Source organism: Macrotis lagotis, chromosome 7 (genome assembly GCF_037893015.1).
Source record: "Macrotis lagotis isolate mMagLag1 chromosome 7, bilby.v1.9.chrom.fasta, whole genome shotgun sequence".
NCBI lineage: Eukaryota > Metazoa > Chordata > Mammalia > Peramelemorphia > Peramelidae > Macrotis > Macrotis lagotis.
In genome coordinates, this window is record NC_133664.1 from 108,541,542 (window position 1) to 108,567,671 (window position 26,130).

Consider the following 26,130-nt stretch of genomic DNA (forward strand, 5'->3'; position numbering starts at 1 on the left):
GGAAGAAGTATTATCTCTAAAAGACTTTGTCTCTGTCACGACGCCATCTTAACAGGACCCAAGCTGAACACCTGTGAGTACTGAGGTTCTTTAGATTCTAGCTTCCAAACTATTATATCGCTGTGCCCCTCAGTGATGTTTCCTCATCAGCCTTGTAGTATGGTGGTTAGGGCACTAGGCTTGGAGACAGTAAGACCCAGTTTCAAATCCTTTGTCAAACAGTAGTATTGTGACTCTGGGAAAGTCATTTAAACAAACTCTGTGCCTTAGGTCCTCATCAGTAAAATGAGGGGATTAGACTTGATGACCTTATAAAGTCCCATCTACCTCTAAATCTATGATCTTCTTTTATTATCATTATTATTATCATCATTTTATTATCATATTATATTATCATTTCATTAAATCCCTCAGTATCTCTTGAAACCTATTTGTAGCCATTCAAAATAATGGAGCTTAACCATCTACTGAGGAAAAATCAAATGGGTAAAGAATGTTATCTAGATTATGATATACATTTGAATAGACAGCCTATAAAGCTTGTCCATCATCACATATATTTGAATAGACAATAAAAATGCAGATTTGTTGAATCCAGAACTAAACAGAAGATACGATTGGATCTTCTTCAGGAAACTGCAGTTCTCTTAATGAACCTATATTTTTTTTCTAGAATCATGACCTTTCTTTTTATTACTATTAAAATACTGATAATCTTATAGGGCTTTGAGACATGAAACTTCTGATCTTTTTACCTTTCTTCTCTCACTTTATTTCAAGACATGACCTCATTTTATTCAATTCATATGTAAACGATTCCTTTCCCTTTGCACAAACAAAACTAATGAAACTATGAGCAGATAAAAATCTCATTTCCAAGACATTCAAGGAACTGATTCAGATTTATAAGAATAAGATCCATTCCCCAATTGATAAATGGTCAAAGAATAGAACAGAAAGTTTTCAGAGGAATGTATTCTATGCTTATCAGTAGGCATGAATATGAAAAAATGCTCCAAATCACTAATAGTTTGAGAAATGCAACTTAAAACAACTCACATCCATCACTTGCCATCACTTGGTAAACTTGAAAGAAAAAAGGAAAATGACATTCTGGGAAGTAGAAGTGGGGTAGGAAAATAGGTTCATTAATGCACCATTGGTGGAACTGTGCATCAGACAGCCATTATGGAAAGAATTTTGTATATTCCCAAAATGTTATTTTCTTATATCCTCTCACACTGTATTACTCTACTAATTTTGCACTCCAAAGATCTTCTCTATCCCATAACAAGCCATGAAGTCTTTCTCTATAGATCTTACTTTCTTCCTTGTTCTTCTAATTTATTTATGCTAATACTTTTTTATAGATTATCTTGGTTTATGGTCTGAGATGGTGGTCTCTATCTGGAACCGAATTGTATTGAAGTTTTTGTTGATAGAGAGTTCTTACCTGAAGAGCCAGGGGTCTTTGGGTTTGTCAGACACCAGTCTACTGTGTATATTTGCTTCTGGATCATCTACTCATTTGTTCCACTGTTTTATTTCTTTAACCAGTATCAAAATTTGGTTCCAACTTACCTTTCCAGTTTTGTTTCATACTAATTGCAAATGTAGAATATGTTTTTTCATATATTCTATATTTGCAATTAATTGGCCTTCTAGTTGTTCATTGAATTTGAAATTTCATCTGCCATGTCATTGCCTTTGTGCAGACAATATATTCTTGATGCTTGGAAAGTGCTTTTTTTCTTTTTACCTACATCTTTTAGAATTCCTGTTTTCCTTCACACTCCACTCACACCTTCCTTGATCCACTCACTCACTTTATAATGCTCTTCCTCTTCTCAGATTATCATGTATTTTGTATATGGTGTGCATACTCTATTTCTCCTTTTCCCCCCATAAGATTTAAATGACTTGAGGGTGAGAATCATCTGTTTTGCCTTTGTATTCCCAGTGCCTTGTAGCTATTTATTACATGCTTAGTTATTAAAATTGAATACATGTTAGAAGTGCCCTAAAAAGAAGGATGCTAAAGATGTTATTTGTTAGGAATAGTGTAACTGCCTCAGAAAAGGGGAAACCAGATGTTTTTCATTTCCAGTGAAGCTATTTTCTGTAGATATTGTCAAAAAGTGTTTTATCCTGGGCAACTTTTTTTTTAATTCTGCTGTGACAAAATATACTTATCCTGCCTTCCACATTAGAAGCAAGATTTCTAGTATTGTTAGTTACCCTGAATTATGTACTGATGCCACACTTTTATTTTGTATGATTGCATAGGCTTTGCTTCTTGCTAGAAATCTCATGTCAAACTACCTTTCGACATCATTTTTTCTATTAATAAATTTCCTTTTTACTTTTTTTGTCAGAACATATATATTTATTCATATAAAAATTTTCTAGTTTGACATCTCCTTCCTCATTAGATCAAACTGAGATCACTCTGCTATCATCTTGGTACATTTAAAATGTAAGGTTATTTAAGTAATTTTGAATGTTATCTGCCTTTCTTTGTAGTAATACACTCTATGTAACTATTTTCTTTTTGGTAAATTTTTTGGGGGTTGCCCTTTGGTGATCTAAAAAGGGAGATTAGAAAATACATGAAACTCAGTTTGGATCAATATACAACATGGAAACAAAATAAAGACTGACAGATTGCTTTCCGTGGAGCGGGGGAGTAAGATTGGGAGAAAAATTGTAAAACTCAAAACTCAAGAAAGATCTTAAAAAAAAAAGAAAATATGTGAAAAGTGATTGTGTAGTATGATCTGACCTCAGGCAATCGGGGTGATGAATATCATTAATTATCAGAATCTTTTTAAAAGTAAATATTTCTCTTAGGTAGCATTTGTTCTAATTTCATTTTCAAATTCTGTTTTAGAAATTTAGAATTAAAAAGTCGGTAAGAAAACTGAAGTGCCCAAGATGATGTCATCAAACAAAATTTACATTTCACACTTAAAATTTATTAAAAACATTTCTATTTAATGTCATCTTGCAAAATTTGAGATTTACAGATGGTGATTTTCATTGTCTTAGAATTTTTATTTTTTACCTTATTGTTTCATCCACAAGTGTTCATTAATTGCCAACTATGTGCCAGGACATAATGATCAAATTTACATTCAAAGTCCTTGTTGTGATGCCTGCATTGATCCTTGTTTCTCAAAGACTATTGTAGTGGAGCTCAAACTTAGGCAAAATCTACCAATTTTAAAAAGATAAGAACTTAATGTTAAAGTATTTTTTTGAAGGGGGGAGGCTAATTTCTGATAGGTTTCCATTAGTTGATGCATTGTTTGACTGTAACAAGTCATGAATGATTAGGAGGTATATTTATTATACTTAATATTTACTATTTGAATCTCAATTATCAAAAATATTTTTATTTTTTAAAATTCTAGTGAAAAAGAGGAGGAACTGGCACAGGCATGATTACACAGAGAACGATGATGGTTCCAAACCAGTACAAGCTGGGACACGAACTTTTGTTAAGGAATTACGTGCTCGGGTCTTCCCAAGGTATGCACTTTGTTCTGAACCAAAAATATATAGGATTGTTTGGATACTATGTTTTTTCTTTCAGTTTCTTTAACTCATTATGGATGTCATAGAAGTGTTTTTTCTCATACTTTTCATCACTACCTGCTTCTTTCCCTTTCTTTTACTTTTCTTTTAGCTTTTTATTCTACTATTATTTTTTAGAATTCCTTTCCCTTTGTCTTCCTTTTTTATTTCTCTTCTGAATCTGCTTTAGGAATGCTCCAGGCATCTAAATCTTATCAGGATTAGCTCTGTTGGTGACAATAAAGCCTAAATTTTCTTCTAGATGATATTCTTTGTGATTTTGTTGGTGGTGTTTGAAGCTATCCAGATGGATTGAGGTTTCCTGAGGCTTGAGAGAGCCTAGTTGTTATTAAAATTTAAAAAGTTATTAAAATTAAAGAGTTTTGTATAATATGTTTGACTAAACAGAGTCCATCTCCAGAATGATTACTCCAGTAAAATCCTGAAAGTCAAAATTGACCAAATAAATTTGATTAAGAGCTTTAATGGGAAACTAGAGTGACTTTTTCCAGTTCAAAACTAGATGAGGTCTACCACAGGCAAGTGAGCAACAGGAAGAGGAACTGCCAGCAAAGTCTGAACTAGCCCATGGCAAACCAACTGAGCCTTCCACCCTAACAGTGTTTAGAAGATACATGTGACCTGTAAAGAAAACTCTGTGGCCAAAGGCAGCCAGCGTGAACAAGCCCCTGGGAGGAGACCCAGGGATGTGACAACAAATACAGCTTAGGCCTGCAGACCCAAAGGACCCTAAATGGTCCTTTGGAGCTGAGCTCTCTGTCCCGATGCTGTTAGAGCCCTGAAGACCAGTGTTTTGAATTTCAAAGATCTAAGAGGTCTAGGGAGAGTGGAGTTGGGTGAGGAGAGAGGAGAGTAAAGATTTTTGTAGGAATTCATGGGATTAAAAGGGTGGATATGGAACTGGTCCTGGTTCAGAGCCTTGATTTGGGAACAAAGTTTGGAGAAATGAAGAAAACGCTAACTTGGATAAGAAATATTACAACTCTATAGATCAGCCTCACAGGAGTAATTCTAACAATGACCTGTAGGTACTCAGAGGGAAAAATGGATTTTTTACAAGCATTAATGATGTCATGACATCATCTTCCTGATGTCATGGTCCTCTCCCAGAATGAAGGACAAACAGTAACAACAACTTAGAAGAAGTGAATCAAGAGGTGAAGCACCAAGAAAGAAGAAAAGGAGACTAAATGCTAAACAAGACAGTCACTCTGTGGGACAGCAAAGAAATACTAGAACAAAGCTTAGAGATTGAAAAAAATAGAAGGAAATAGAAGTTATATGATATCAAAAATAAATGACCTAGAAAGTGAGGCAAGAAGAGAAAATTTAAAAATCACTGGACTCTGTGAAAACTGTGATTCAAAAATAAAGAAAAACAAGTCTAAACTAGATTTTATTCTTTGTTTCCCCAGGACTTAACTTAGAGCCTGCTCACAGAAAACATTTGATGAATTCTTGTTGACTTATTGACACTTTATCTTTTAAAGAAATCACAAATAAAACTGCCTGTATTGATTAGAACCAGAGGTCAAAATAAAGATAGGAAAAAAACTCAGTTGTTTCTAGGAATAAACCTGAAAAGGAAAAGCTTTAGAATGTCAAAATTCAGAGCTTTCACTCCAAGAAAACAATGTAAACATCTCTAAAGAAGTAATTTAGGTATCAAGAACCACACTTAAGATCTGTGGGTGCTTACCCACAGAAGAGGAACTCTTGGAATACAATATACCAAAAAGCAAAAGATAAAAGCTATAATCATGAACAACTTAGCTAGCAAAGTTAAACATAATTTTACAAAGGAAGAAATAGAATAGGGTTCTTTAAAACATTTTTGATGACATATACAAAGTGGAGCAGGAACAATAGAATACAAACACAAGAGTACGGAAAAATCCTAAAAAGGTCAATTTGATGATAATATCATTTATATATAGCTCTCAGGTTTGCAGTGTGTTCTATGCTATATGATAAAATTATATAATGGTGTAATTGATGTATTACATCATTTTATCCTCATAGCAACCATAGGAAGTAGGTGCTCTTATTCTTATTTTACAGATGAGGAAGTTCATGCTAAGAAAGGTTATACAATTTGTCCATGACCACACTGCTAGTAAGTAACTGAGGCAGAGTTTGTGCTCAGATTTTCCTGATTCCAAGTGTAGTTCTCTGTCCTGCACTAGTTGCAATGCCAACATTTTAAGAAGGGGGAAGAAGTAAACAGGTATCCCTTCAGAACCTTAACATGTGCATCCTCAGAGGAGGAGAACTCTGACTCACTGCACTAGTGCTCTGAGCCTTCCATCTCCTGTAGTATATCTCTGAGGAAAACTGGGGCTAGGAGGGGTATTTTACATATTCCTTAAAGCAAGCACTTCCATCTGTTCTACTAAGACAGCAAACTTCCTTTCATTTTAACTTTTTTCTCTCTTATATCTACCAACTCCAGCTTTACCTTGATAACAGTCTCCCTGGCTCCCCTTTCTAGTATTGACTGTATCTTTACTCAGTGTCTTCTACTCACTGGATGAGGCAATGCTTGCTGCCACTTCCATCATCTCCCCCTTCATCATTCACGTTATTTTTCCATCAGTTCTGCTCAATTTCATAAACCCCTTACCTCACACGAGCTCTTCATCCACTTCACTTCAGTCACACACATTGGCATACCTTGGATCTTGCCGCCCTCTCAAATGTACTACCTCCATGGTTGAGAATTCTGAAATTTCCATGATCTTCTGGATTTTCACCTCTCCTCTCTACAATCTTTTGCCTAACCATAATCTTCATCCACACCATGACCTTCCATCTCTTGACCCCCTCACATGTCTTGAGGCTGTCACCCCAGGACTGGTTGCTCTCTTCTCTTCTCTCCATCTTGACTCCTTGGTGAACCACTTCAACTATACCCTGACTTTCTTGACTGGTCCCCTTATCAAATAGACTCACATCCAAGCCTTAGCCTTGGGCCACTCCCACTATTCACTGCCTTTGTGCCTATACCTGTGCTGTTGAATCAAAGTGGAGAAAATCACACAACTATTGCAACTGTGTCCCCAACAAATTAATGTTATACAACTCAATTGGGCCCCCAGTGCTATTTTGTAATACTACCATACTTCTCTTAAGCCTTTCATGGCATTCCCTCCCCTGACTCACTCAGCTGAGAATGGAGGCCTTTCACTTTGAACTCTCTCTTCTCCCTTTCCTCTTCTATCTCTCAAATTCTCCTGTTACTCTTTCCTCCTTTTCTTCTCTCTCACATGGAGAAGTTTGAGAATTCCCCTTCCATCTCATCTCCTCCAACAGATGACCCTCTTGTTGTGCTCATTCTATCACTTAAACCATTTCTCCTCTACTGACTTATTTTCTACTGCCTACAAACGTGTCTGTTTCCTCCATTCTGGGAAAAAAAAACTTCATTTTATTTTTCTATCCTCACTAATTATCGCCAGATCTCTTTTGCCCTTTATAACTAAATTCCTAGAAGGCCATCTAAAATAGATGTCTCCATTTTCTCTACTCTCTTTTTTTCTTGACCCCTTGCAATATGAGTTTAGACCTTACTTCATTGAAATTGCTCTCTCCACGGTTACTAATAATCTCTTATTGCCAAATCTAGTGGCCTTTTCTTCTTCCTTCCTCATTCTCCTTGACCTCTCTGGAGCCCTTGAAATCATTCTCTCTCTTTCTTGAAATTCTCTTCTAGGTTTTCAGATTCATTCTCTTCTTGTTCTCCTTTTCCCTATCTGACTTGTCCTCTAACTCCTTTGCTTTATCATCTTCTAGACCATTCCCACTAACTATAGGTAGCCCTCAGGGTTCTGTTCTGTACCCTCTTCTCTTCTCCCTCTAGACTGTTTTATCTGGTGGTCTCATCAGCTCCCATGCACTTTATTAATATCTCTTTGCTGATAATTCTCAAATCTTTTCTTCTTTGCTCCAGTTTCTCTCCTGACCTCCAGTCTTGCATTTTCAACTGCCTTTCAGACATCTTGAACTGGATGTCCAGTGGCTGTCCTAAACTCAGTATATTCCAAAACAACTTCCCTCCACCCCCCTCAAAAAACAAAACCAAACCAAAACCAAAACCAAAGCCATTCCTCACATTTCTTAGAGGGCAATGCCAAATTCCAGGTCCTTTAGGCTCACAGCCTAGGAGTCACTCTAGATTCTCCATTCTCTCAAACCTTCCATATTCAACCTGTTACTAAGGTCTGTTGATTTCAACTTTGCAGCATCTCTTGCATACACTCTTTGAGTATCACCACTCAAGTTCAAGTCCTCCCCATCTCATGACCTGATTATTATAACAGCCTGTTGGTGGGTCTATGTGCTTTAAGTCTCTTCCCCCTCCAATCCATTCTGCTTTTAGCCTTGTTGTCGCCGATGGCTTTGTTGTGACACACTCTTTGTAATCCCATTTGGGGTTTTCTTGCTAAAGAGATTGGAGTAGCAGCACTTTTAGTTCTAGTCAGAAAAGCTTGCAGGGGTCATCTGAATATGACAGTAGCCCTACAAGTCAAATCATATATAAGCTGGGACACTTGATTCTTTTGTTTTTCCAAAGAAAGAAGTCTTTCCTGAATAACTTACATGTCCATCTCTATATGATGCCTCCTTTTTATTTAGTAGGAGCATCTTGAAATTGGTGAACACTTGAAAGCCATTAGTTGAGTCACTGTGAATAAATTTTGTTATGCACTAATTAATAAAAAAATAATGGATTGATTTGCCATGCTCTTCTCTGGTTTATTTTATATATGAGGTCACTGATTTCACCACCTAGCTGTCCTCCATTTAGCCACTAAAATACAGATCTGATCATATCATCCCTTACTCAGTATATTCTAGTAACTTTCTTTGTCCTCCAGGATCAAATGCAAATTTTGGCACAGGTAGAGCACTGACCTTGAAGTTTAGAAGGACAGAAGTTTGAATCCAGCCTCAGACACTAGACACTTACTAGCTGTGTGATCTTGGGCTAGTCATTTAATCCTGATTGCCTCATATCCAAGACCATCTCCAGTTGTCCTGATTCATATCTGACCACTGGATCTAGATGGCTCTGGAGGAGAAAGTGAGGCTGGTGACTTTAGCACAGCACCCCCCCACACACACACACAAATCTAATTCATGTACTTGTTGTGGCATCACCTCCCTGATGTTGTGATCTTCAAAGGACAAAAACATTATCATAAAATCCTTTGGTGTTAAAAGCCCTCTATAACATGTCTCCTTTTTACCTTTCTGATCTGCTTGAACCTTATTCCCTGACATGTCATCAAAAACAGTTACTCTGGACTCCTGGACACTCCATTTCTCAACTTTGGGCATTTTCTGTGTGGATTTCTCTGACTGTTGACTTCCTTGATTTCCTCTAAGTTTCACCTGAAGTCTCATCTTTTCCCTCAATAGATTGTGAGCTCTTGGAGGTGAAGGAACTGTATTTTGCCTCTTTCTTGTATCCCCCAGAATTGTTCCAAATTCGTTCTATAGACAGAAATATAACCTTAATGTATAAACCAAGTAGAATTAAAAAGGAAACTTCAGACATATATATCTAATGAACATTGATGGAATATTATTTTATTAATTAGACTAAATCAATATGCCACGAATATACCAGATTGAAGTTATGTCAGGAATGAAAGGTTGGTTTAACTTTAGAAAATCTATAGGGATGGCTAGGTGGCGTAGTGGATAAAGCACTGGCCCTGGAGTCAGGAGTACTTGAGTTCAAATCCGGTCTCAGACACTTAATAATTATGCTTAATATGCTTATACTTAATAATTACCTAGCAGTGTGGCCTTGGGCAAGCCACTTAACCCCTTTTGCCTTGCAAAAAACCTAAAAAAACTCCCCCAAAAAACCTTTAGAAAAATCTATAAACTCAATCATATAAATTACAAAGTAAAAAAAAGCATATAATTATATTATGCAGAGAAAGCTTTTTTTTAGATTTTATTTAATTTTAATTTTACAATTTTCCCCCCTGATCTTGCTGTCCCTCCCCCTACCCCACACAGAAGGCAGTCTTAGTCTTTACATTGTTTCCATGGTATACCTTGATTTAAGTTGAATGTGATGAGAGAGAAATCATATCCTTAAGGAAGAAAAATAAAGTATAAGATAGCAAAATTACATAATAAGATAACGGTTTTTTTTTTTTTTAATTAAAGGTAATAGCATTTGGTTTTTGTTCAAACTCCACAATTCTTTCTCTGGAGACAGATGGTATTCTCCATTGCAGATACCCCAAAATTGTGCCTGATTTTGCTGCATTGATGGAATGAGCAAGTCCATCAAGGTTGATCATCACCCCCATGTTGCTGTTAGGGTATACAGTGTTCTTCTGGTTCTGCTCATCTCCCTCAGCATCATTTCATGCAAATCTTTCCAGGCTTCCCTGAATTTCCATCCTTTCTGATTTCTAATAGTAGAATAGTGTTCCATGACATACATATACCATGGTTTGTTAAGCCATTCCTTGATTGAAGGACATTCCCTTAATTTCCAATTCTTTGCCACCACGAACAGAGCTGCTATGAATATTTTTGTACAAGTGATGTTTTTACTCTCAGAAAAAGCTTTTGATGGAATATAACATCCATTTCTGTTAAAACAAAACCAGAAAACATTGAAATAAATGGACCATTCCTTAACACAATAAATTGTATGTTTGAAACCAAGAACTACTATTATAAGTAGTGGACATAAACTAGAATCTTTTTTCAACAAAATCAGGAATACATAAGACTGTCTGTTGTCACTATTTCTACTTGACAGTACTAGAAATACTGGCTATATCAATGACTAGAAAAAAATTGAGGAATTAAAGGAAAAGCCAAAAGCATTTTTTATTATATTTGTGAATGGAATGCTAAGGAGTCAGCCAAAAATTTCATTAAATTTCATTCATTAAAGTTAGTGAAGCTAACTTTAGCTTCAGTGACAGATAATGCAGTAGATAAAGCAGAGTACTTTGGAAAGAAGAAAGTTTCATGATCAAAATTGATAATTTTTGTTACATAAAATTCTGAAAAATTTACACAAGCAAATCCAATTAAACTAATATTAAAAGGGAAATAGCAATTAACTAGGGAAATTTTTTTGACACATTTCTTTGATAAAGAACTTATTTCTAAGATGGAAAAGGATCTGTTTCAAATTTATAAGAATTTTTAAAATTGATTTTTATTAAAGATATTATTTGAGTTTTACAATTTTCCCCCCAATCTTACTTCCCCCCCCCCCAAAGCAATCTGTCAGTCTTTACTTTGTTTCCATGTTGTACCTTGATCCAAATTGGGTGTGATAGAGAGAAATCATATCCTTAGAGAAGAGAATTCTAAGAGGTAACAAGATCAGAGAATAAGATATCTGTTTTTTTTCTAAATTAAAGGAATAATCCTTGAACTTTGTTCAAACTCCACAACTCCTTAACTGGATACAAATGGCACTCTCCTTTTTCTTCATTTCTTCAGGATATAGACCCAGTAGTGGTATTGCTGGGTCAAAGGACATGCACGTAGTTCCAAATGGCTCTCCAGAAGGGTTGGATGAGTTCACAGCTCCACCAACAGTGTAATATAGTGTCCCAGATTTCCCACAACCCTTCCAACAAGGATCATTATCCTTTCTGGTCATATTGGCCAATCTGAGAGGTGTGAGGTGGTACCTCAGAGAAGCTTTAATTTGCATTTCTCTAATAATTAATGATTTAGAGCATTTTTTCATATGGCCATGAATTGCTTTGATCTCCTCATCTGTAAATTGCCTTTGCATATCCTTTGACCATTTGTCAATTGGGGAATGGCTTTTTGTTTTAAAAATATGACTCAGTTCTCTGTGTATTTTAGAAATGAGTCCTTTGTCAGAATCATTAGTTGTAAAGATTGTTTCCCAATTTACATTTCTTTTGATCTTGGTTACAGTGGTTTTATCTGTGCAAAAGTTTTTTACTTTAATGTAATTGAAATTATCTAATTGGTTTTTGGTTATGTTCTCCAACTCTTCCTTAGTCATAAACTGCTCCACTTTCCATAGATCTGACAGGTAAACTAGTCCTTGTTCTTCTAATTTGCTTATAGTATTGTTTTTTATGTCTAAGTCCTGTAACCATTTGGATCTTATCTTGGTAAAGGGTGTTAGGTGTTGGTCTAATCTAAGTTTCTTCCATACTAACTTCCAATTATCCCAGCAGTTTTTAATTAAAGAGGGAGTTTTTATCCCAATGACTGGACTCTGGGTTTATCGAACAGCAAAACAGATTACTATAATCATCTCCTGCTTTTACACCTAGTCTATTCCACTGGTCCGCCACTCTATTTCTTAGCCAATACCAAACAGTTTTGATGACTGATGCTTTATAATATAATTTTAGATCAGGTAGGGCTAAGCCACCTTCTTTTGCACTTTTTTTCATTAAGCTCCTGGCAGTTCTTGACTTTTTATTTCTCCATATGAATTTACTTACAATTTTTTCTAACTCAATGAAGTAATTATTTGGAATTTTGATTGGTAGGGCATTAACAAATAGTTTAGTTTTGGTAGAATTGTCCTTTTTATTATATTAGCTCTACCTATCCATGAGCAGTTGATATTTGCCCAGTTATTTAAATCTGATTTAATTTGTGTGAGAAGTGTTTTATAATTATTTTCAAAAAGATTCTGAGTCTGTCTTGGCAAATAGACTCCCAAGTATTTTATATTGTCTGAGGTTACTTTGAATGGGATTTCTCTTTCTAGCTCTTCCTGCTGTAACTTGCTAGACATATATAGAAAAGTTGAAGATTTATGAGGGTTTATATTTTATAACCTGCAACTTTGCTAAAATTGCCAATTGTTTCCAGTAATTTTTGGGATGATTTATTGGGATTCTCTAGGTAGACCATCATGTCATCTGCAAAGAGTGGGAGTTTTGTCTCTTCCTTCCCAATTCTAATTCCTTCAATTTCTTTTTCTTCTCTAATTGCTGATGCTAACATTTCTATACAATATTGAATAGTAGTGGTGATAATGGGCACCCTTGTTTCACCCCTGATCTTATTGGGAATGCCTCTAGCCTCTCCCCATTGAATATAATGCTTGTTGATGGTTTCAGATAGATACTACTAATTATTTTAAGGAACAATCCATTTATTCCTACACTCTCTAGTGTTTTTAATAGGAATGGATGCTGTATTTTGTCAAAATCTTTTTCAGCATCTTACAAGAATTTTTAAAAAATGATTTAGAAGAATAAGATTTATAAGAATAACCAAATGATAAATGGTTTAAGGCTATGAACAAGAAATTCACAAGGGAAGAAATCTAAACTATCTACAGTCATGTGAAAAAAAATGCTTCAAATTGGTACTAATTAGAGAAATGTAAAGTAAAGCAATTATGAGATTATATTCATACTCATTAGATTAATAAAGATGAACAAAAAAATGAAAATTATATTGGACAAAATGCAGAAAAATAGGCATATTGATGCATTGTTAGTGGACTTGTGAATGGATACAGCCATTAAATTGGGCTGAAATTATATACAAAAATGAATAAACAGTGCATGACTTTAGATATTTTATAACTATTACTGTTTCTATACCCTCCCCAAATCTGTAAAGTGATATAGAATGAGATAAAAATCAGGAGAACAATTTATACAGTGACAACTTTAAAAAAGACCTCTAAAAGCTGTAAGAACCCTAACCATCAGTACATTCACCATCCACGATTCCAGAGAATTGAAAAAGAGTTGATGGATTTAGGATAAAGAATGAGACATTTTTTTTCCAAATAAGCAAAATAAGTTTTACCTGACCTTAACTATTTTTTACATGTAATTTGTTTTTCTCTCTATTCTTTTTCTCAGGATGGTGAGAGGGGGAAGGGAGATAAAGGATACTATTAATTGAAATCTTTTTGAAAAACAAGTTGTGGGATGGGAGGGTGTTGCTGCTATGAATGTGGAATGTTATAACCACTTTCAAACCAGCTTACTTTATCAGTTTTTTTTTTTTTTGCAAGGCAAATAGGGTTAAGTGGCTTGCCCAAGGCCACAAAGCTAGGCAATTATTAATTGTCTGAGACTGGATTTGAACCCAGGTACTCCTGACTCCAAGGCTGTTGCTTTATCCACTACGCCATCTAGCCGCCCCTACTTTATCAGTTTTACTTAAATGTTTTTGTTATAAGTTCATTCAATGTCATCTGTAAATGTTTGTAATTTAAAATAAAAGTATCAACAAAACCTTCATATTTTCAAAAATTAAAATTAAAATTTTATATTAAAAATAAAATATGTTGGGATACCTTTCCCAGTTACCCTCTCACTGCTTTGCCTTCATCTGTACCCTACCCTTCTGATGCTGTAGCAATTTTTTGTTGTTTAGAATTTGAAATAGCCTTGTCAATGGCTCTTGCCCTTGGCAAGAAGAACGTTAGTATGGCAATGGGTCCTTGGGCTCCATTTGCTGGAAATTGCATGGATAAAGGGAGGGAATAGAGAACTGAATGGTTGACTCAGACAGTTGGGCTCAGACAGTAATGAGCAGGACAGGAGGAGACCTTGATTTCTTCTCTCACAATCCCCCCCCTCCCCAGGTACCCTTTGGGAATTTGATGCCTTTTCTATGAAGTGTGCAATGGCTTTGGGGCCATGGCCTTCCCAGCTAAGAGGGTTTGGGGCCCTGCAACTTTCACTTATGTTTGTTGAATTTTTTTTTGTATTTTGGGGGCTCACTACTTTGCTTAACTCAACCTTTAAAAATTGAAATTTGAAAAATTTTAATTATTCCACTTTTATTTATATTAACACTTTTTAAGAAAGAAAATATGAAATGGAGACTTAGTTTCATATAAAATGTTTTTGTATTTTACTCTGTATGTAGTAATGATCTTTTTTGATGTTTGAGTTAAGAATAGAAAAATTAAACATGATAAAGCTTATTATGGTATTAGAAATAATTTCTAAGGGTGGCTAGGTGGTGCAGTGGATAGAGCACCAGCCCTGGAGTCAGGAGTACCTGGGTTCAAATCCGGCCTGAGACACTTAATAATTACCTAGCTGTGTGGCCTTGGGCAAGCCACTTAACCCCATTGCCTTGCAAAAACCTAAATAATAATAATAATAATAATAATAATAATAATTATTATTATTATTATATAAATAACAGACCATTCTTATTACCTAGTACATTTACTTAAAGATTAGAGTATATTAACATTCAAATAGGACATATTTATTAGAATAGCAAATTTGAATCAGATTGTAAGTACCATGTCTGCTACTCTATTTTTTGTGTTTTGTTACTTAAGTCCTTGCTCTTTGACCATTATCCTAAGAGTTCTTATCTTTTCTATTCCTCTAATAGAGTAGTCTCTGAAATGGTGGCTCTGGTCTGACCTTATATAGTTATGTGATTTCCATTTGAAGAGTGGGATGATGGGTCACATTCCTCAGATGAAATGATGGCCTCTCTGATAGTTATGCCTGCCCTAAGATTCTAGGTAGGGACTGGCTAGTGCAAGAAATTTAAAGTAGGGTCAGGAGAGAATTTGGAACTTTGGAGAATGTGAGAGGAAGAAAGAATTTCAGATATTAGCAAGGAATTAAAATATATCTATACATATCTGTATATATATTTACAAAGATATATGTCCACTAGAATGTCTTCTTTAAACTTTATTTGAATTTTAAATGAATGATCTTTCTTGTTAACTTTTTTTTAGTGCTGATGAAATCATTGTAAAGATGAATGGTAGCCAGCTGACACAAAGATACCTGGAGAAACATGGATTTGATGTGCCTATTATGGTTCCCAAAATAGATGATCTAGGACTTAGACTCCCTCCACCAACTTTTTCTGTTATGGATGTGGAACGTTATGTAGGTATGAACTTTAACACTGAAATTTAAAAACACCCAGGGGAAGCTGTGACATAAGTAAAATGATAACTGTCCAAATGTTTGGATTAGATAAAAATTCTTATATGGGATGGATTTGTAATTCCTTAAGTCATTGAAATATATACACACACATGCACATATATACACATACATACATACACACATATGTATATATGTCCATGATATGCACCTAATAAAGGCTTGTTGATAAGCAGAATTGAGGCAGAAGAAATAGGTCTTTTTTGAACTTCTTTATCAGACTTTCTAAAATGTTACCTTATTCTTTCTCTTTAACAAAGAGCCCAATTTTATGAAGTTATGAAATACACAGTATATTTATAATTTAGTCACCTTTCTTAATGGGAAGAGGAATTGCCTTTTATCATCCAGTTATATTTTCTTTAAAGAACCTTATTAAAGAGAAGACACCTTCAAAAATTTTAAAAGTTATATGTATTCTCAGTTATGAATGATTTCAGCAGGATATATGCCATGTATATATAGCATTTTTAAAAAGTCTTAGTCCAGGGGCACCTAGGTAGTGTAGTGGATAGAGCACTGGCTCTGGAGTCAGGAGTACCTGAGTTCAAATCTGCCCTCAGAAACTTAATAATTACTTAACTGTGTGACCTTGGGCAAGTCACTTAAGTCCATTACCTTGCACCCCTCCCCCCCAGAGTCTTAGTACAATCTGAGTACATTATTGAGAAGATGTAGGTAGATCTATCTTTTTGGTACTTAAGAGACTTAGTCATAGAATTTTACAGCTAGAAAAAGCCTTCAGAAGTCATCTAATACCCCCCCTCAAGTTTGTGTGTTTGTGTGTGTGTGTGTGTGTGTGTGTTGTTTTTCTGGTTATTAATTCTTGAAAGCACAAGCATATGGAATATCTTATAATACATGTAAATAGTTTTTATAGGTAACATTAATAGCAAAAAAGGTATTTAGTTTGACTTAGTTTGGCTTAAAAAAATGAAAACCTAGAAAGTATCCTTGGTAAGTAGTGCTACAAAGTTTTATAGATGACTTAGTGATCAAGTATTTTACATATTTTTTGGTAACTCTCCTCAAACATCAATTAGACTATAATTTCTCTCCATAGGTGGTGACAAAGTAATAGATGTCATTGATGTGGCAAGGCAGGCAGACAGCAAAATGAAGCTTCACAACTATGTTAAATACTTCATGAATCCTAACCGTCCAAAGGTTTTAAATGTGATCAGCCTCGAATTTTCAGACACAAAGTGAGTAGTTTGATAGTTTGGTTTAGGGGTTGCTAATGGGGTGAAATGTAATTTAATGGTAAATTGAGTATGGTGATAAGCTTAGTCAGTCTTGAAAAATTTTTATGATGAGGATGTTGCAAATTTTGATTTGGAGTAATAGGAGAATTTTTGAAGTAATTTCTTCTAAAGTTTAATTATAACTAGTGTTATATTTGAGGTCAAATTATTTAAGAGTTGTTTGTAGGGGAGGGACATATTATTGTTGATAAATTTTTAATTTTATCTTTCTTTTTAAAAGGATGTCAGAATTGGTGGAAGTTCCTGATATTGCCCGAAAACTTTCTTGGGTGGAAAATTACTGGCCAGATGACTCAGTCTTCCCTAAGCCATTTGTTCAGAAATATTGTTTGATGGGAGTTCAAGACAGCTATACAGACTTTCACATTGACTTTGGTGGCACTTCAGTCTGGTACCATGTTCTCTGGGTGAGAATGGGTGGCATGCATTCTTAATGTTGTTCATTGACATTTCAAATATCGTTTGTAGTAGAATTTCTGAGCTTTGTAGAGGGACAAAGCACATTGCTATTTTAGTCTCCTACTTACTTAATAGATTCACTTAACACCAAATAAATTGTTTTTCATTGGTCCTAGACTGAGAAGAAAAATTAGGAAGTAAACCGACAGATAGCGTGTGCGATAAAAACACACTAAACAATATCTGAGCAAAAGAAAGTTTTTTTATTTGCTTTTCTAGAGAGAAGGGCACACTCCAAGTCTCACAAAGGTAGTGAAGATCAAGGAGTTGCCCCGAATTGATAGTCAAGCAAGATTATATGGCCTAATGCGATCCCCTTCTCCTTCCTATCCTGTCTATCAACTCATTGGTTAGTCTTCAGAGTTACATTCTACTTGCTAAAATCTATCCCAGCAACAAAGAAAAGAATGAAAGGTTTTCATAAAATATTACCTCATCATCCAGATAGTGAGAATAACTTCAGGAACATAGCTATCTTATTGAAGTAATGTCTAAATCTAGTAAAAATAGGTTTATCATAAAGTCATGAACTTGTCTTAGAACGAATGCAAGTTCTTTCTAGGAACAGTCTAGTATCCTTCCAGTTAGTAAAAATATCCTTATCGAGAAAAAAGGTGGCATTACAAGTCTCATTTGGAATGCAAGACCTTTCTTTTTCTTCTTTTTTTCTTTATTAAAGATTTTCTTTATTTTGAGTTTTACAATTTCCCCCCCGATCTTACTCCTTCACCCCCCACCCCCTACAGAAGGCAATTTGTCAGTCTTTACATTGTTTCCATGGTATACATTGATCCAAGTTGAGTGTGATGAAGGAGAAATCATATCCTTAAGGAAGAAACATAAAGTATAAGAGATATTAAGATCAGACAATAAGATATCAGTTTTTTTTCCCCTAAATTTAAGATAATAGTCCTTAGTCTTCGTTCAAACTCCACAGTTATTTCTCTGCATACATATGGTATTCTCCATTGCAGACAGCACAAATTGTCCCTGACTGTTGCACTAATGGAATGAGCAAGTCCATCAAGGTTGATCATTGCCCCTATGTTGCTGTTAGGGTGTATTGTTATTTTTCTGGTTCTGCTCATCTCACTCAGCATCAGTTCATGCAGATCCCTCCAGGCTTCCCTGAAATCCCATCCCTCCTGGTTTCTAATAGAACAATAGTGTTCCATGACATACATATACCACAGTTTGCTAAGCCATTCCCCAATTGAAGGACATTTACTTGATTTCCAATTCTTTGCCAGCACAAACAGGGCTGCTATAAATATTTTTGTACACGTAATGTTTTTACCCTTTTTCTTTATCTCTTCAGGATATAGACCAGTAGTGGTATTGCTGGGTCAAAGGGTATGCACATTTTTGTTGCCCTTTGGGCGTAGTTCCAAATTGTTCTCTAGAAAGGTTGGATGAATTCACAGCTCCACCAACAATGTAATAGTGAAAGACCTTTCTTCTAAGAATAATGGTTTGATTTTCTTATTATTTCTTAACCCTGGGAGGACTTTATTTGGAATATTAACCCTAAAAAAGGTTTTATTGGGAATATTCTACTCAATCACTCCTTATTTCTTAACACACACACACACACACACGCACGCACGCACGCACATACACACATGTATGTGTGTATTTATGCATACATACATATACATATATGTATATGTTGCATCTGAAGTCTTCTCACACTATCCTTGATACCCCCTCAGGTTCTTTTCTCTCTTCCTGTCTACTTGGGATCCATCTTCTTGGATTCCATACACAATGGAGGAAGGTGAACTCATCTAGTCTTTCTCTTTTCCTCTGGAAACATGCAATATCTTTCTGTATCTCCAGAGTCCATTCCAATCTCCCAAGTTGGATGACTTGTTGAGATCTTCTCTTTTGATAAGGGAACTTCTTAACACAACATCTTATCAGACTTGGATTCATGTTTTCGTCATCAGACCATAAAATTTTAGAGCTATTGCAATTCACAATTATGCCATACTCACTGTCATATATATATATATATATATACACATCATGTATATATGTATATATGTATATATGTATATATATACATACACGCACACACTTCACACTTCATTTTAACAAAAATAAAACTTTCATGATTGTTCACTTCACAAGTGAATGTGTTGAAAATTATCAAGTTAACTTGATACAAACAACCATAATGTCTTGCTCTTCATTAAAATAATAATTCAAGCATCCTTAAATAAAATAAATTCTTTCTTCCAAAAATGTTTCTAACCAAACTATAGGTGTCTTTGCTCCTATTATTCTTAACTGACTTTCATTCCCTTATTAAGGTAGAACTTGAAACTGCTACAGCACAGAGATTAAATAAAGATTTTTATTCTTCTTATCTAAATATCCTTTTTCCTAACGTCAAATCAAATCAAGGAATCTTAATTCTTCTCAAAATATATAGCTAATAGTAGCCGTTAAAACCACATACTGGCCTATTTAGCTGTTTAAACTCCAATTGACCTAAAATTTCTTTATCAAATTGACTTTTAGCGATTTACTATAAAGGTCCAGAACATCAAAGGAAAATTCCTTTATAGATATAATTTTGAGTGTCGCTTTCTAGGCAGAGGTCACTTGGATAGTCAGATGCCTTAAGCCAAGTTACTTATCTAGTAAGACATTATTCAAATATCACATTTAGGGAAGTCAAGTCAAAAGGGTCCTCAGGTTGCACTGAAAAGCCACCCTTTGAACTTTTTATCCCAATATAACTGTCACCTCTATCGTCTTCAAACTTCCTTTTGGCTTCCAGGCTTCAAGAGAGCATTGACTCAACAGAACTTCCTTTGCTGATCTTAGCTGATATCAAACACAAAATAAAAGTTAATTAAAAATCCCATGATCTAAAATAGTAATTTCATCTAAATATATCTCCAAGTGAATTCACTTTTCAAGGTCTAAATGCTAATTATAATCTGATGGGGGAGGGGGTTACAATCAATCAACCCCCTTCCCTACACACATATCACATATATCTACTCTGAGTGTCCCTGTCATCAGAATACATTAAATAGGGTTACTTTCTAAGCTTACTCAAAAAGCAATCAAGTTCCCCCAGCATCTGGGGTATTCCTTGACATACAAAGATACTGGCCACAGTTATATTCCATAATTTAACTAGATGATCTCTCCTTCTGGTGGCACTAATTTTTAATCTCTAGACGCTTTTGTTTTATTTCTGGATAAAGATGGTATGTTAGAGGCCTCCTGGCTAGAAACCCTTCCTTCTAGCCTGATGTATTACACAATAAATAAATACCTCCTTTGACTTGGAGATTATTCTCAGAATTCTCACAAAACTATTAGCCAGAGATTGTCCCAGAAAAAAAATACTATTATCATTATTGTCTTTCCCATGTTGCTCAAGTGCTTTCACTTCAAAGCAAACAGTGACAACTTTGATATATATATATGTATAGATATATATAGATATATATAGATATATATATACACACACACACACATACATGTGTGTATATATACACACATATATACACATTGTACATATTACCACAAAATTCCAATTTACATGTCATTGGCAAGTTCTTATGTAAACAATTCTCTATAATAAACCTGTTTAATTATTAACCATATTTGAAATACAAATCATTACATTCAGAATTTTTTCAATCCATTAGAGCATCTTAAGGGACTTGAAATTTTTCAGCATATATTGTTAGGGGCTGCTAGGTGGCACAGTGGATAGATCACCAGCCCTGGGGTCAGGAGTACCTGAGTTCAAATCCGACCTTAGACACTTAATAATTACCTAGCTGTGTGGCCTTGGGCAAGCCACTTAACCCCATTTGCCTTACAAAAACTTTAAAAAAAAAAGAAAAGAAAAAAGTATTGTTAATTACAAATGTATCAAAGCAGTAAGAAGTATAACTCAGTAAGTACTAGATTTCACAAAGCAATCTTTCCATTATTACATTTATACCTGGATTTACAGATATAGAACAAGGTCTAGCACATTATTTAAAAATTTTAGGGAACTCAGAGGGTCATGACCTTGTTAATTTCCCTCATTATCCCTACAAAGCAATCAATCATTAATTCCAAGTTTTGGTATCATTATAGTAAGAGTATATATTTCCAAAAGTAGATCACATGATTGATAATACTTTTCAACATCTTACTCATTAATAAGTCATTTAAGTATGGTTACATAATTTTTAATTTCCTAATCATTTTCCAAAGTCCCTCACATTTATTCAACATTATTGGAAAGGGTATTTTGCAGTTAAGATATATCCCAATCTCTTAAAACATTATCCTTCTGAATCTGCATTTAACGTGGGGAAAGAAATCTGCCATTTTACTTCTTTAAAATTTAAACATTAAATTTTTAACCTACATGAAACATAAGGTTTCTGTGCTGACATCTCATTCTCTTAAAGCAAAACAAAACAGGTTCTCTTAAAGTTAACCTTATAATAGAATATCTGTTATACACAAATCTGTTTCAAAATAAGTTTATTTACTTCTTAATTCAAAAAACACTTAATGTTCTGAAAACAAAGAAAATAAGATTCTCCATATAATACTAAAAACCCAATGTACACTTTTTATCCACGCCAGTGTTAACAATATACACATGTATGTTATATGTGTGTGTACATATATAATACATGGAATTTTGTGGTAATATGTACATGTGTGTATATACATACATACACATGTACATACACATATATGCATGTATATCAAAGTTGTCGCTGTTTGCTTTGAAGTAAAATATAATATATATATTATATAATTTCTTCTTAAATAACAGATTAAATAAGCTATATTCATCTTACACATAAATATTCCCTTTCATAAACACGAGGTGAAAGAAAAAAAATCTTTCACAAACTCTCTGGGCCAGAAAGACCCTGAGAGATGTAACCTGTTGGCAAGGTATTCTCTGGTTTTCTTATCACAAATTTACAAATGTGATAGATTAAACCTCAGTTCATTTATTGTTTGTTTTTGTAACACAATTTTAAATTCTCAGAAAACCCCGTTGTTTCAATCTGTTCTTATACAGTTTACTAATTATTCATTATATATTTCAGTTTCATATATATATATTCCCTTTACTCCCTAGAATTTTGCGACACAGAAAAAATTCTTACGACCAGATCTTGCTAGAAGTCCCTTTTTATAATTACAAGATTTTCTTGATACTTCTCTTAAATTCCAAAAATCATATTCAAAATTGCCTTATTTTATTTTCAAAACCTAAAAAAAAGTTTGCACATTCTTTTTATCTTTATCAGTGCAATTCTGCCTTCACAGTGCTCTAATAAGAGCTTTTTATTCTCATTGACCTGCATTTCTTAATATTAGAACATTTAATATTCTGGGAATTGGAGATTCCCCCAAATTTGAGACATCAGGGTAGTGTATACTAATTCTTTAACTTTACTGTTTATCATTCCTCACTCACCCCAGATTTTTCCAGATATAGGAACTCTACCCCAAGCATACTTTGAATTTGTGTAAATATTATAATTTAAAACTTGATAAAAAGCACTTAATCTGTACTGACAATATTTTTGGCAGACTCCCGGTTTCCACCAAGGCCATTCTGTCCCTATCTATTATGGCATATCCATTCATTCTTTTTCCTCCCCTGACTCTGGAGTAATCATACAACATTTACAAACAGCTTAATTCAATTTACATGTATCTTCAGATTACTTTGTAAAAAAAGATTAGTATATTATAGAGTTATCCAACTTGATGAAACAGTTAACATTTACCTGGCAGTTGCTTTCATATCAAACTTTTCATTTTATGGGGTTTAATACTTCCAATCAGGTTACTGTCAGATAATGCGAAAGTGGCAGTTTAGTGTAATTTTTCAGATTACCCCAACCTCATTTAAACACATATCTCTATTTGAACTTTTAGCTTTCTATACTTTTTTTCTTACATTGATTTTTAAATCACCTCCCAAAGCTCCTTTTACTTATACAATGTCAAACTTGCTCAAGTCTTCTGTTTATATGCTTTAACCAACTTCCATACTTAACAAATGATTCAAAACCCCCAACTGGGCTCTTTGCCTTTATTCTCTTCCCAATTCTTTCAGAACGCATTACTCAGACTATTCAACTTAAATTTTCCCTTAATATTCTGTTCCACTATTCTTTTTTTTTTTTAAAGGTTTTTGCAAGGCAATGGGGTTAAGTGGCTTGCCCAAGGCCACACAGCTAGGTAATTATTAAGTGTCTGAGGCTGGATTTGAATTCAGGTACTCCTGACTCCAGGGCTGGTGTTCTATCCACTGGGCCACCTGGCTGCCCCTCCACTATTCTTTTTCATTAACTCTTTTTGACTTTAGCTCAAACTGTTCTGAACTAGATCTCCATAGCTTATTTAAAACTTTATTTTACAACTATAAAAAACACATGAATTCACTTTTCACAATACATTTTTCCATTTAAGGGTTTTAATGTTTAACATTTCCTGATCTTAACTGGTACAACTTTTGAGAAGACAAACAACCACTTAAAAAAATTCTCACAGCCTTATTAGAATATTCCCTGTTTCCCTCTTCAGATGGAATAAACCACATAACTTCCCCAAAAGGGGATAGTCCTAAATCTTTTCGGGGGGGGGGTCCTCTGTTCTTAAATCCTCAGTTTTCCCATTATTTTCTGTAATATCTAACATTATCAGAATCCATATTAATAAACCCCTGAAGCTATGATATTATTATAGAGTAAACTTGGATTCATTCTGTTTGTCTTTTTCTGGTACTCCTTTATAATCCAATTATATATTTTCAAATGTACCTGACTCTTGTCTTCCTGAAATTTTCCTCTTCAAAGCTTTCTCACTATCAAATAGCCTGTCTTTCATGATTGGTTTATTTAACACATACCTTTCTCATCTGGGTATACTTACTGTTGCTTTTTCCTATTTCTGTAACTTCAAATAAAATCCCTTTTTATCACTTATTTTACTAAGTCCTCATGAAACAATTCTCTCTCATTAATTAATCTTTTTTCTTAATAAATTGCCTTTTTGTTCCTGTTTCCCAAGGTCGAGAGATAACAAACAAACAAAAAACCAGACAAGTGCCCTGGAGAAAAGAAGCAGAGGAGGGGGAGGAGGGAGAGGAGGAGAAAGCATTCTGGCAACAAAACGATGGTGAAGAAGTAGAGAAGAGTTAACAGCAGTTTATCATTTTCTACATTTCCCTTTTTTACTTTGGTATTTCTTCCCCAGTCTTAAGTCTAGACCCTAGAGCTCTCAGCTGGCACTTCAGGGACACTTTTGTCCTTTTGGCCTCTAACCACTTGGACTTCTTTGGAATTTCTCCCTGCAAATTAATCACTTGGGAGTATTTCCACCCCTGCCCTTTTTTTTTTTTTTTTTTTTTTTTTTTACACCGTGCAGACTCAATCTGAAGTTTTGAGTTGCTTGAATGTGGCAAGGGTTGTGTCACCCAGGTGCTCATTGGTTTTATCTGGGTCAAATTCCAGGCTCATGGATCTTGCTTACCTTGGCTTGTGTACACAAACTTATAGACCCATGGTGCTGTCTCTGTGTCTTCTCCTGTGGCGGGTCCGTCTCCCTTGTAGTGTTGCCTCCGGAGGTCTTCTGGCTTACAATTTTGCTCAAACTAAGTCTCTCTTCGGGATTCCTCCCTCACCCTCAATCTGCCTGTGCAATAAATCACAAACTGCTGAAATTATCCGCATAGCATGCCTGCTCATATCTGTGTCCAGGAGAGTCTTAAGGAGGGGATTGATTCCTGGCCATTGCACCAAACTGTATGTCATAAAAATATACTAAACAAAATCTTCAGCAACTGGTCTGAGCAAAAGAAAGGATTTTTTTTTTTTTGCTTTTCTGAAGAGAAAGGCACACTCCCAAGTCTCAAGGAGCTGCCCTGAGTTGACAGTCAAGTAAGATTATATGGCCTAATGTGATCTCCTCCTCCCTATTGTCCCACTCTATCGACTCATTGGTTAGTTTTCAGAATTACATTCTACTCATGAAAATCCACCCCAGCAACAAAGAAAAGAATGAAAGGTTTTCCATAAAATATTATCTTACCATCCAGATATTGTGAATAACTTTAAGATTATAGCTATCTTATTGAAGATGTCTAAATCTAATAAAAATAGTTTTATCATAAAGTTATGAACTTGTTTTGGAACATAAGGTCTAGAAACAGTTCTACTATTCTCCCAGTTAGTAAAAATATCCTTATTGAGAAAACAGGTGATGTTACAAGTCTCATTAGGAGTGCAAGACCTTTCTTCTAAGAATAATCTAAGAATAATGGTTTGGTTTTCTTACTGTTTCTTAACCCTGAGGGGACTTCACTAGGAATATTAACCCTAAGAAGGTTTTATTGGGAATATTCTACTCAATAGGATATAGAAAATTCAGCATCTCATCTTTGAAAAAAAGTTTTTTCCTACAAGGCCTTTTCCCCCTTTTTTTTAGGTTACATTTTACAAGATTATATCCATTTTTTTGGATGGACCCCACTATAGAGTCTTATTACCTAATCCTAACTATCCCCTACTTTTATTATTTTCTGATTCATTCCTAATTATATTCAAGAAGCTGTTTCATACTTTCTCCTCTCTTTCAGTTCCTTTCTACATCCCTCATTCCCCTCAAATAAATTGACTTTCTATTTTATTAAGATTAAAGGGGCATGGACAGCTAGGTAGTGCAGTGACCAGATCATTGGCCCTGAAATCAGGAGGGCCTGAATTCAAATTTGATCTCAGACACTTAATAATTACCTAGTTGTATGACTTTGGGCAAATCACTTTATCCCATTACCTTGCAAAAACCAAAAAGTAAAGTCA

General features: G+C 34.7%; 1 protein-coding gene across 1 annotated transcript in view; it reads left to right on the plus strand.

Moving 5' to 3' along the window:
* Positions 1-26,130, plus strand: part of KDM7A (lysine demethylase 7A) — a 115,644-nt gene that overhangs the window by 33,665 nt on the left and 55,849 nt on the right. Inside the window, exons 3-6 of the mRNA XM_074193560.1 lie at positions 3,414-3,531; positions 15,326-15,486; positions 16,606-16,747; positions 17,028-17,214. Of these exons, the coding sequence (XP_074049661.1) occupies positions 3,414-3,531; positions 15,326-15,486; positions 16,606-16,747; positions 17,028-17,214 (608 nt within the window). The remainder of the gene's footprint in view (positions 1-3,413; positions 3,532-15,325; positions 15,487-16,605; positions 16,748-17,027; positions 17,215-26,130) is intronic.